Source organism: Lonchura striata, chromosome 9 (assembly GCF_050655825.1).
Source record: "Lonchura striata isolate lonStrDom1 chromosome 9, ASM5065582v1, whole genome shotgun sequence".
NCBI classification, from domain to species: domain Eukaryota; kingdom Metazoa; phylum Chordata; class Aves; order Passeriformes; family Estrildidae; genus Lonchura; species Lonchura striata.
In genome coordinates, this window is record NC_140711.1 from 22433062 (window position 1) to 22445113 (window position 12052).

A 12052-nucleotide genomic window follows, 5' to 3' on the forward strand; every position below is an offset into this window, starting at 1 on the left:
TGTACATCTGCATGGTAAGTGAACATGTATCTGCTGTCTGTTGTAGTCCAGAGAAATAATAATTACTTCATGCTTGGCAATTCTAACACCTGAGAGATCTTTTTCCTTTCAAATAAGTCTACTATGTGCATATTGTATTGTACTTAATAGCAAAGGCCCAAGACAAAGTTGTCATGGAAATGTGCTACAGTAACTGTCCTGTATGTTTGATGCAGGGAAGGCTGCTGGGGTCACTGGTGTGAAGAGAACAGAGCAAGATGATGGACCCAAGGTCAATGATGCCAGGCTCCTCCCAGATGAGTTTCTTCAAAGGACAGCCAAGGTAAATCCATGGAGAGTGGCAAGTAAGCACATGTGTGCTCCCAAAGGCTGAAGGAGACCAGCCCTTGGCCTCCCTGTAGCCTCTATCTGTTGATCTTTGAGTCTCATTCTCCATTTCAGAGAGAATAATTGTCTGATCTGATAAAAATCAAGTGACTTGTTATTTTTACCAATTTTCCTAGGTTAAATTCCCTTTGTTTGTCATGCAAAATTACTTAGCAAGATTCAGGAAAAAGATTGGATACTAATATGAGTGTCAGGATATCCAAAGTTGTCAGAATTAATTCTTACAGACTTTGGAAAGGCTGCTAGTACTGTTGATTCAAGATTTGAGTCAATCTCTGAATGTTAAGAGACCTGAAAAGAGCTGCTGGGTCAGACTGGGTCAGGTCTCTTCCACGTCTTGTGCTTTCCCTTGCAGCCTCTGATTCTGGTCCTGTTGTTGGCTGGGCTGCTCTGGTCTCATCCAGTGTGGCAATTCCAGCTCTCAGAATTGTGCAGAGGTGCAGCTCCTGAAACCTTCTGGAAGGACTCTTCTGTATAAGCTTAGGAAATCGGCTATAATGTTTCTGTTATCCAGTGATTTATTATGGTCTACAAAAATATAGCCTGGATGAACACCTCTCTGGAACAATTATTTAGTGATATTGTAATTTATTATTCTTTTCAAAGCCATCTTGTATAAAGGTAAAATAACCCCTAACTTCAGAAAGCACAGACAGAAGGAGAGAACTGCCAAATTCCCAACAGCACATCCTTTCCTGTGGTTAGCATTGGCTCTGCCAGCGGCACCATTTTTGGACTGGCCTGTTCTGTGCTGACTGTTGAAATCACAGGCCGAGAATACAAATGAAAGATTTTACAGGAGTTGCTTGTATTTTGTGGCTAATTCCCTGCATTTGGAAGCATCTGCTTCTTGTCTGGTTTTGTCCTGTAATCAAGAAAATTGCTGTAGAGAACTTGGAAAGCACTTAGCTCTTCTATAGCTATGAGCAAGATGGCAAGAAAATAAATTGTAAATAGGTACTCGGTTAAAAAATGCACACACACATATACACATACAGGGAAAACAAGATATAGACCTTGTGACTTTTCCAGATACTCTTCTGAGCCTTTGGGTATCCTTACTCTGCTATATTAATTATAGAAACTGTTGCCTCTCCCAGGTGGTCTATATTTTGGAAAAGAAGCATTCTCGAGCAGCTACAGGTTTCATCAAACTTCTGGCTGACAGAAACAGTGAACTCTTCAAGAGGTGTGCCATGTTCTCACCTATGGACCACAGAGTGCCCAGGGTCTATGTGCCCTTGGCTGATTGCCCTCCAGACTTCGTGGCCAAGCCTGAGGCCTATTCACAGATGCTCTTCATCTGTCGCATTGTGGACTGGAAAGAAGACAGCAACTTTGCATCAGGGTATGTGGCTGCCGTCAGAAGCGTAGATATGACTGAGATTTCTAGCTGGAATTTTTGTTTTAACTTAATTTGTTACAAACTGGAGAGACAGAAATCTGTTAACAAGCTGCTTGTCTTGTGTCCCTCTGTTGGATAAATTATGTTGGGATGAAGGACAGCTCATCACTAGTTAATCTCATAAATATTCTTCGAGTCCTTGCTTCAGTGCTGGTGCATCACAGCATTGATGAGTGCATGGTCTAGGGGGAACACACGTGCTCAGCCTGACCAGCACAAGCACCATGGGGTGCTGGCAGCCTTCCTGTCTTTCCTCCCTGTATGGAAGAGTAGTACACAGTGTGCAGACATTTCCCTTCTGCCAGGGGAAGATCTGTGGCTGTCAGGCTCATCTTTAGTTTTTACGCCTTTGCTGGTAAAAATTAGAAAGAAGTCACAGATTTTTGTGTTTTAAAGTTGCATTGGTTCAAGGAGGAATAGTAGAAATCAAGAGAAGATTCATTCCCTCCTGAAGCATGTGAGAAGGGTGTTGCACTCTGTGTTTCATCAGGCACTGTAAAGTCATCACTGTCCAGAGTTCAAATTGCTGGCAGTGCTGTGAAGAAGGAAATTTTAAGCCACTACTACACAAATGGCCTATGCTGAGCTGGATCCAGATTGCAAGTTTATTTTGCCTCTCCATGAAGAAAACAGTGGTTTTCAGCAGTTTCACTTTTTTCTTTGGAACCGCTGCAGGGTGCCAAACTCCCACCTGGAGTGACCACACTGTTTCTATTGAATGGGTCTCAGTAAAAAATGGAGGATGTTGGTCAATCTATTCAGTTATCTTGGGAATACTTAGTAGTCCTGGTTTAGTTGATAATCCAGAGTAGGTAACTCTGTGGCCATACTGTGGTCAGATTTTACAGGTGCATCTGGATGTAATCTGAAGCATGTGCAGTAGTGGGAGTTGTTCAAAAGGTCCAGTTTTCTCTTCCCCTTGCAAAGCAGTTTTGATGGGGTAGCACAGCTGATGTACAGTATCAGCACTGTAGGTTGGGGAGTCCTCAGCTCAAATTGCTGGTAAAGCTTAAAACTTAGAGAAAACTTTTTTAAGAGTAAATGTGATGGCACAGATCTATCAGCCCATTAAAAGTAAACTAAGCTCAAGTCCCCATTTCACAGAGTTTATCAGTTGTTGCTGATTTGTGTGCCCAGTAAATAGCAAGTTTCATGTGTGCTCCTTGAGAGCCACGTGAGCCATGAAGTCACTCAGTGTTTCCTAGATAAACTGCAGTGCATGAACTGTAGTGGCCTCCCTTTGAGCCCCACTTAACTAGGGTCTGGCTGTGCTGTGAACTTCACTGAGAATAAGTTTCTTATTGGCAGACATTTGCTTTGTCTTCTTTGACTCCAACTGAGAAAAGACTGGAAGGTGATTGTACTGCTTGGCTTCTTGTCATGAGCACACCCCCCCCCTTTCAGCAGAAACAGGGGAAATTAGGAGGATGGGCTAATATATTTTTTATTTGTTAATGTGTTTGTCTTTAGTCTGTACTTCTGATAATATTGGATATGCTCATCTGTCTGGTTTGATTGTTTCCAAGATGTAAAGGGTGTTGTCAGGAAAGAAAATGTCCATGATTGTATTCATACATAGTCGTTTCCTCTGGGAGCTGGTTGCACTTCAGTAAGTGCCTTGTGGAGATGGGAGCATAAAACCTTGGTGACCCCTTTTGTTTTTAGCCATAAATAATGCTTGTTTAAACACTGAAAGACAAGGAAACCTCTTGGAGGTCCCAAAGGATTCTGTTTGCTTTTGGGCTCATTTATAAGGCATGTTGCCTTCTTTATAATAAGTTGTGTTGCTGGTCATGGCCCCTCTGAAAGAGAGAAGAGCAGATGGTCTGCAGCTGTTTACATGCTATGTTTTGTGAACTTTTTTGTGCACCCCTTACTTCTGCCCATAAAGTTCCTGATACGCCTTTGGCACCACCACCATGGTTTTGAAGGTGTCTGGACAGAGAGCTTGTTGGTCATTGCCCTGCACTGTCAGCTGGAAGTGTGACAAGGGAAACTCCCTCCAGAGTTGGCAGTCATGTTCCCTGGATGCCTTGGGTGTTTCTAGGTACGCTCCATCCTGCAGCTGAACTCTCCCAGACTGGTTATGCACCTTCCTCAGTTTTCCTTTTCCATTGGGAAATTCATTGCCAGGTTTCCAAGCACAGTTAATGACAACAGATTGGTCTTCACAGTGATCATGTGTGGGTGGAGAAGTGAGGTGTCCCTGCCAAGAGTTTGATGGTGGCATTGGTCACCCAGGGTGGTCACCTGCACAGGGGCAACCTGAGAGTCCCCGGAGGTCCCCTTGGGGAGGGGGGTGCGTTTCTGTGTCATGATTGCCACCTGGTGGTGACCAGCGTGGCACTGTCCCCTCCAAAGGCCACCCTGTCACCCGTGCTGGGAGGGCGTGAGCAGGAACTGATGGCTCCAGGTCATGCTGGCCGTGCCCTGAGTTGGAGCAGCTGTGCTCCCTCCTGCATGTAAAGTGACTTTACTTTGGCAGCGAAATGCTGTATAACTGTACCTGCCTCAGGTAACAGGTAAAGCAAATTAGCTCCAAAATATTCTCCTTTTCCAGAGAAATATTGCAAGTTCTGCCATGTACCGTTATTTTATGGGGACTATTTTCAGTGTTGGAGTCCAGGGTTGTTTGGAGTATTAGTTCAGATGTCTCTGCACTTTTGCAGATAGTTAAGGTGGAATTTTTGTCTCACAATGTGATGATGCATGAGACTATATAAAAAAACAACTAATGGAAAAGCATGGAATCACTGACACCCTCTGTGTCCCATTGGGCTTGTGGCCATTCTAGCTGAAAATCTTAGATATTGGTCTGTCAAGGTGACATGATTTGTTTCAGCTTTTGCAATAAAATGAAATGTTTGCAGGGTGTTATTTCACTTGCTGCTGTTTCCAAAGCCTCTTGAGTGGCTGGAATTCTTTTCATCTCTGGCATTTTATTCTATTTTTTTTTTTTTTTAAATTCAAAAGTGTATTTCGTGTGAGGGGTAATAACCAGATACCATGGGTAGTTCACTGTAAGGCTTAAGAAAAGTTCCAGTCCTCTCAACAGAGCAGTGTAGCTCTGTTGAAAAAACACCTTCTTGCAGATGGAAGTATCACTCAATAAAGCTTTGTTCCCTTGGCACAAACTAACCACCTTGTAGGACATCCGTGTTGGGAGCACCACGCTGCTCCTGCGCTCCGATGGGACGTGGCCTGGCAGCTCTGTGATGTGGAGCAGGGCTGGACTATGCTCTCAAGCACTGGGGCTCCATGGCACAGCTCTCTGTCCCTCTGATGCTCAGCCCTGCAGCCTTCTCACCATCTCCACTGGCACCTGTGGCCTTCCTCCAGCCTGTGCAGCTGTGTCTGTGAGCTCCAGGCCCTGGGCAGTGGGAGCACCCAGTGGGGCTTCTTTCTTAAGGACATGTGGCTTATGTGTGGGATGTTCTCCTGCTGCTGAAAGAACCCCTCCATGCAGGATGACTGCAGACTAATCTGCTCCAGGAGAAACTGAGCAAGGAGTCATTGGAAGTCATTCACTCCAACGTGGGAGCCTGCCTGGCTTTTCAAAGGAAACAAGCCTTATGTAATCCTGCTTTGTCTTTTTGGAGAGTTCTCATCATGTGACCTTTGAACGCACAGGCCAGTTCCAGTCAGTGGAGATGAAGTGGAATTGAGTGTGCTCAGATGTTCCTAGAGATGGGTGGCTGAATAGATGTGATGAGTGTCACCCAGAGAGGGAAGATGGCAGCTTGAGGGTGGCTCTGCCCCGGGCGCACATCCATGGCAGGTTAGACTCTGGTGTGTGGGCACCTTGGAGCAGTTCAGCAATCTTGCAACTATGGCTGATTTGGAGAAATATTCTGTTCTGCCCCAGCCATGGCATGTTCCACTCAGTGCACACTACCACCATGTCTGACATCAATCCAAGGGTATTCAAGGAATTCAAGGTAATGCTCCCCCATCAGCGTCACAGAAAAGAAATGTTTACGTCTGTAGCCATTGTAACTTTTTTTTACCTCTTGACATTTAAAAAAAAAAGAGACGCACGCAAGCCCAGGGTGTCACAGACACTGTGACTCCCTGGGAGTGAACGTCTGAGTACTGCTGGGCCCGCTGCCCCTGGTTGTTTATAAGCCTCTTGAACTATTCTTGCTGCCCTTGGTGGCCGTGGAGCCCCAGGAAGGATTTTGCAGCCTGGCTGTTACTCCGGGGCCATCGGTGATCCTATATGCATTACCTTTGATCACATGCTGTCCTGTCAGATTTCGCTCTGATGCAAGTCATCATGCCTGTGTGACTGTAACATGGCCCCAATTAAAGTCAGTTATACACTTTTTATTTCAAGGTACTTGGGAAATGTTCCCTGGAACACTGTAAATCAAATGTTAATTACTATTAAAAATTATTAGTCCTATATCAAACCTCTGGGTAAACCCCTTATGGTTCGTAATCTAATTTCAGTAAACGGATCAAGAGGAACATGAGTTTCAAGAGCAGCTGGAAAGCACTCTGGCATTCAGAGGTGCTTTCCATGGCTTGTCCTGTAGATATCCAGCTGCCCTCTCGGTGCACTTCCCAGATCTGCCCTGCCAAGAGAAGGGGCACCTAAGACTCAAGTTCTTGACATTTCTGCTGGGTAGGGCAATGTGTCCTCTCTTTTCCTGTTTTGTTTTGTCTATCCTTGGCGGTGCTGGTGGGCCTGTAGACCAACAGGCTCATCCTTGCTCAGTCCCAGCTCTGCACCAGACATTGGAAACGAAGTGATGATTTCTCTGTTTTATTGTTACTGCTGAGAGAGAGGGAGATAAAACTGATGCCTCATTTATTTACATTAAAATAAGGATTAGACTGGGACCCAGCTGCAGGAACAGAGAATTCAGCCATGATGCCAAATGCGCACGTATTTCTGCCATACAGTTTGTACATAAAATTGAAACAATAAAGGGAAATATCTTTTATCCTTGTTTTCATTTTTATTTTAAAGCTAGACGATGTGAACTCTACAATTTACCGCACCACGAAGCGAGCAATCCTTTCCAGCATATTACACAATGTGACAGGTTTATTACACAGCCCTTCCCGTTGTGAAGAAAGAGCTTTGCTCCCATAAAGAAGATGGGCTCGGTTGTGCTGAGAGTTTGGGGTTTGTTCTGTGGGTTTATGGCACATTTGAAGCCTTGAGACAGTGTTGCTTGTCCAAATAACAAGTGCACTGTTTTGGCCCCAATTTAGGAAAGTAATTAGTGTCTGTTCTCACTCATTGGAATTAAAGCAGAAGAATCAATATAATGATTGTGTATTTTATGCAGTGGAAAAACACTTATTAGAGTGGTGGTTTTTGTGCTGTGTTATTACCCCTCTCTTTTGTGTCATATTTTGATGGATTCACCTTAATTTCAGTTGTAATCTTCTTGGGTCAGGAACATTATCTCTATTGACTGTAATGTGCATTGGCCTAATTGCAGTATATTAAAAAAATAAAAAGTAATTTAACTCTGTGTACTGTAGGGCTATGTAAAGGTGAGAAAGGGGACAGGGGGAGCCACTGTGTGACATGGGTTCTCATGGGATATTTATAATCAGCTGGAGGGGGAACAAATGTGTCACTTCTTTGGAGTCCTGCTTTGCACAGTGTCCAGAGCTGAGCCTTGTTTGACACCAGAGCTGTTGGACAGATCCATGCTGGGGTTTGCAAAGGAGCAGATGGAAACTTTCTCCAAGCACAATAGAGCAGCAACCTCATCCACACATATGCAGAGTACTTCATCAAGCACTGATAGCATGGGGGGGACAATTTCCCCTGTCTGGGATTTGTTTCTAGGTCATTGGCCCCTCTCAGTTAGTTCTGGGTTCAGAGGTTTCTGTTTAGCCATGAGAGGAGGAACAAATGACTGGGAATGCTGAGGTCCTGGAAGGAGCCTGGAAAATGGTTGGAAAGATGATCTGTGGGCATGTCTGTGTGAGTCCTGTGAGGGAGGCAGTGTGGGTTCCTCACATCTCTTGTCTTCACAGGGCCTTGGTTTGCCCAGGCAGAGAAGGGTATCCTTTGGGATGGAGAGCAGTGTACTGAGCTTCCTGTGGAGCTCTCTGGTATTTGGTGTGAATCTGTTCTTCATTTTTGGTAGGAGAGGCAAGTCACCTTTTTCAGTGGTGAGGAGAGGAGGGAGGGTCTCAAGGCAGCCATGTGTAACACTAGAGCTGCCATGTGGATGGCTGTGCTTTTCTTATTCCTGTTGGATGCATTTTCTCTAAAATTGGAAAGTTTCTTACCTTCACAAAAACCTAATAATTTAAAACGTCTTCTTCAAATGAGATACACAAAAACAGCCCAGGGTAGTGGCTGGTGAGTGTTTTGCATCTCCAGCAGACACAAGTCATGGTGTGGTTTGAATTCCTGCTAAGTCCTCTGCCAAGACTTAGGGAGAAGTGAATGGGTGAATGAGTGTATTTGAGGCCTCAGCAGCCTCTCTGCAGGGACAGTAACAACGTGACAGTAGTAATTATACACTTTAAAAAAACATCCCTTTCTTTCTGCAGGCAGTTGTGCAAAAGTCTTGGACAGGCTGGAGAGATCGAGCCGGAATCAGAAGGGATCCTGACAGAGTATGGTGTAGATTTCTCTGACTTTTCCCCTGAAGTCTTGGAATGTCTTCCCCAGAACCTGCCCTGGGTTATCTCACCAGGAGAGCTGGCCAAAAGAAGAGATTTAAGGTAATAATAAAAAGCATGGTCTGACATTCCTTGGGTTGATGCAGGGTTGTGCTATTTTGTTTTGCTTTCATCACATTTTGTAAGGGCCCTGACTTTATTAAATTATTAAATTATGTTATACCTTAGCTGTGCTAGAAAGCATAAAAAGAAACTACTTTTGAAATTACTGACAAACCCAGAAGATCAGTTACTTGGAGAAGTATTTTGTGAAGCAGGTAGTCTTTTTCTCAAAAGAGCTACTGAAAATTGAAAATTTGGTGTTCGGTGCCTAATCTGAAAGCTTTATGATTTTGTCTGGAATGTATTATGCATTTTAGTGGTAGTTTTATAGCAGAGATTTTTTGAATGCCTGGCAGATCAGTGATCTGGGACATTGTTATTCTGAGACTTAAGACAGATAAAGACTGTCCACCTACCTCACATCAACCATCCCTACAATTTAGTGGTGCTCCCAAACAGCATTCAGAAACTTCACAGCCTGTGAGTGGCAGACATTGACATTGCTGGACTACCCAAAAGTAGTGGATTTGCTACACTTCTAAGTGTTAGATTTTAGAGACATCCTTACTAGAAAAGATTTAAAGACCAAATAAAAATGATTTGTTTAGAACCTCACTTTGCAATAAAGGGTGATGGAGGCAAACAGTAAATACATTACTAAGAAGACACAATGTGTTCTGCTTCCAGCCTTTCTTATGCTGGAGCATCTTGACTCAGTTGGCAGTTTTATTGCTGTCTTGTGTAATGCTGAAGTGAAGCAGCCCTGGGAGGCTGATGCCTCTGACACTGCACTGGTACAAGCACCTGTATATATGCAGCAGGCTCCTCTTCCTCTTCACTTATCTGTGTTACTGGTATGGACATTAGCAGTTTGAGCAGATAAGCTGATAAACTGCAGCCATTTTTATTTCAAGGCTGAAAATGTATTTGTATCCGTACCTGTACTCCAAGTGTTACTTTGGACCTAATTCTGCTCTGGAGCCTGCAGCCTCCTTACTGTTTCAGCTTTCTGGATTTTCACTGCCATACAGTGAAATAGTTCAGCAGAGAATCAAGCTCCTATTGACTAATGCTAACACTCAGATACCAGATCCAGACTGCAGGTTTCAGGTAGCATAAAAAAAAAAAGTAGATACTGAATGCTGCTGTTCAGATGTCACTTGAAAGTGCTTATTTTTATATTCTTGACTACAGTTCAGTAGCCTTCTCTGTTTCTTCTGACCGAGTTCTTTTAAGCAAATAAAGAGCTTGACTTGTCTCCAGTCAGACAGTCAGTTTTGGAAACAAATTCCAAGTGCATTTCTTGCTTTTACTGCTGAGTTATTACACTGGGACTTATCAAGGTGATAACAGTTTTGCGGTTAAGCCATTTAAATCCCTCTCTGCCCCTTCCTGACCACAGTGCACACTACAAAGTAGATTGCCTTTTGATCCCCTCAAATATAAACATTTAACAGTCAAAATTTTTAAGACAATTATTTGAGCTTAATTTGCTAATCCTTTTAATGTCAACTGGCACACTGCTGACTAACCAGTCTGTGGTCTAAACACATATGGAGATAACATGAGATTTCTAGTTATGGAAAATAAAATACAGGTGAGTCTTCCTTGTCGTTTTCTCACAGAAAAGAGTTTGTCTACCCACAAAGAAAATTAATTTTATTAGTAAATTGTAGGGAGGTAGTGTCAGGTAGTTGGAGACCTGGCTGGCATCTCTGATGGTGAGACCAGAAGACCTTGAGACTGTTTTTGACAAGCCCCAAGGTAGCTTGGCCTTTACTTGTTACTAGATATCAGCTTTCATATTGTCAGCAATAAGTGTGCTGTGGTCTGCACTGTCCTACAAAGGGCAAGTACACATGGCCCAGAATGGCATCCAGAGGAATACACCTGAACTTGGGTGTCTGTTCTGGGTGCACATCTGAGTTATGCCTGGTTTCCCAGGGGATCTCACACACCTGCCCCTGTGAGTGCCCATCTTTGCTGTACTTTGTGCCTGGTGATCTGTCAGGCTTCTCAGATTACTGTACAGTAGTCTGAGAGTATGATATAAATTAATTGCAGTGAAGTAAAAACTCATCTTTTCTCCTAGAACAGCCACGTTAACACTTGTAAATATCTCATCCTAATTCAGTTTACACATTGCTTGCTTGACTAGAGTAAACACGTTAGAGTTTAGCTTAAACTACTTTCACCTCTAGTAAATTCTCTGCAGTTCTGTAATACAGGACTGTAAATTTTCTAGTGTCATGTATAAAAGATGTGGGATTTGGAACTGAGACTCAAAAAATGTCTTGTATTTTTGTGTGTTTCCTCTTCCTGAGATAACTTTTCCTTGTGTCCTTTTGTCTTGGGAAATGACCTGTTCCTCCTCAAAAGGCAGTTTGTGTGTTCTGCTGAGCAGTGTCCGAGCTGTGGTCTGGGAGTCAGAGTGGGGAGCGTGGAGAGAGTGGCTCTGCACCAGAGGTGTTTGTGAGTGTGGTTACAGATGAAAGTGAGACAATGTGTTTCACCAAGCTGCTGAGGCTGTGCAAGAGGGAAAAACATTTTAACCATGCCATCTTGTAAATTTGTTCCTTGATCTTCCTGCAAGTCTTTCAGTTTTACAGGAAACCCATTCTTGCCATGGATATTCTATTTGGACAGCAACTGTGATCTCACCTACACAGCCTGTGTAGAATTGCTTCCAAGAGATCTTTTTTTCCTTCGCTTCTCCAGTAATAGCTCACAAAGAGAGGTTTACATAATATTTCAATATTACTTAAGGCAGAAAAGATCCAAACCTTGTGGATGTCTTTGACATGATTTAACTGGCTTAACACTCTGCTCTGCCACATTTACACAGTTTTGCCATGGACATCTGTTTCTCACCTGCATGGGTTTATTTGTAAAATTAGACAAGTATTTCACAGACATTCCCAGCTTACTTGTTTCTAAAGAGCACCCAAAACTTGTAATGAAAAGCACTGGGCAAGTATTAGGTGTTGGTATTGCATCCTGCAGTTGAATTTTAGAGAGAGCATGAAGGTTCATGAAGTATCGGAATGTGTGGTTGAGGAAACTTCCAGAGACTTTAAATTTGATAATACAGATAGGACTGGAGTGCTCATTTTATTATTCAGGTTGACTGGAATTGCTGTTTGTTTCATTAGAAGTTTGAGAAGTGTTTGGTTTCTGCTTTTAGGAAAACATTGGAGGATTAATGTCATAGAGACAAATGTCGATGGGTGCAAAGTTTCAACCACTTTCTGGTCTTTTCCAGTGTTACAACATGTAATTTTCATTTCCGTGTTTGCTTTGGGACAAAATGTAGTCCCTGAAGTAAAGAGGGGAGACGGCAAAGAAGGAAATACAAATTTCAGAGGTGGGTGCAGGAGCTGGGGACAGAGGGAGGAGGAAGCCATTTGAAGAGGTCTAGCCAGGAATCTAAGAAACCCAAAAGCTATTTCGAAGACTCATTCCAAATGTTTCTAATTTCATTCATATCTTTTTGTTTCCTTTACTGCTTAACTAGGACAAGAAAGTAAAGCCAGGAAAGTCCAATCATAGTGGGAAACA

General features: G+C 43.2%; 1 protein-coding gene across 2 annotated transcripts in view; it reads left to right on the forward strand.

The window, feature by feature from the left end:
* Positions 1 to 12052, forward strand: part of DIS3L2 (DIS3 like 3'-5' exoribonuclease 2) — a 179233-nt gene that overhangs the window by 69580 nt on the left and 97601 nt on the right. For both annotated transcript variants that reach the window (XM_085587227.1, XM_021544264.3), the window contains exons 8-10: positions 216 to 322; positions 1488 to 1735; positions 8321 to 8494. In XM_085587227.1, the coding sequence (XP_085443353.1) occupies positions 216 to 322; positions 1488 to 1735; positions 8321 to 8494 (529 nt within the window). The remainder of the gene's footprint in view (positions 1 to 215; positions 323 to 1487; positions 1736 to 8320; positions 8495 to 12052) is intronic.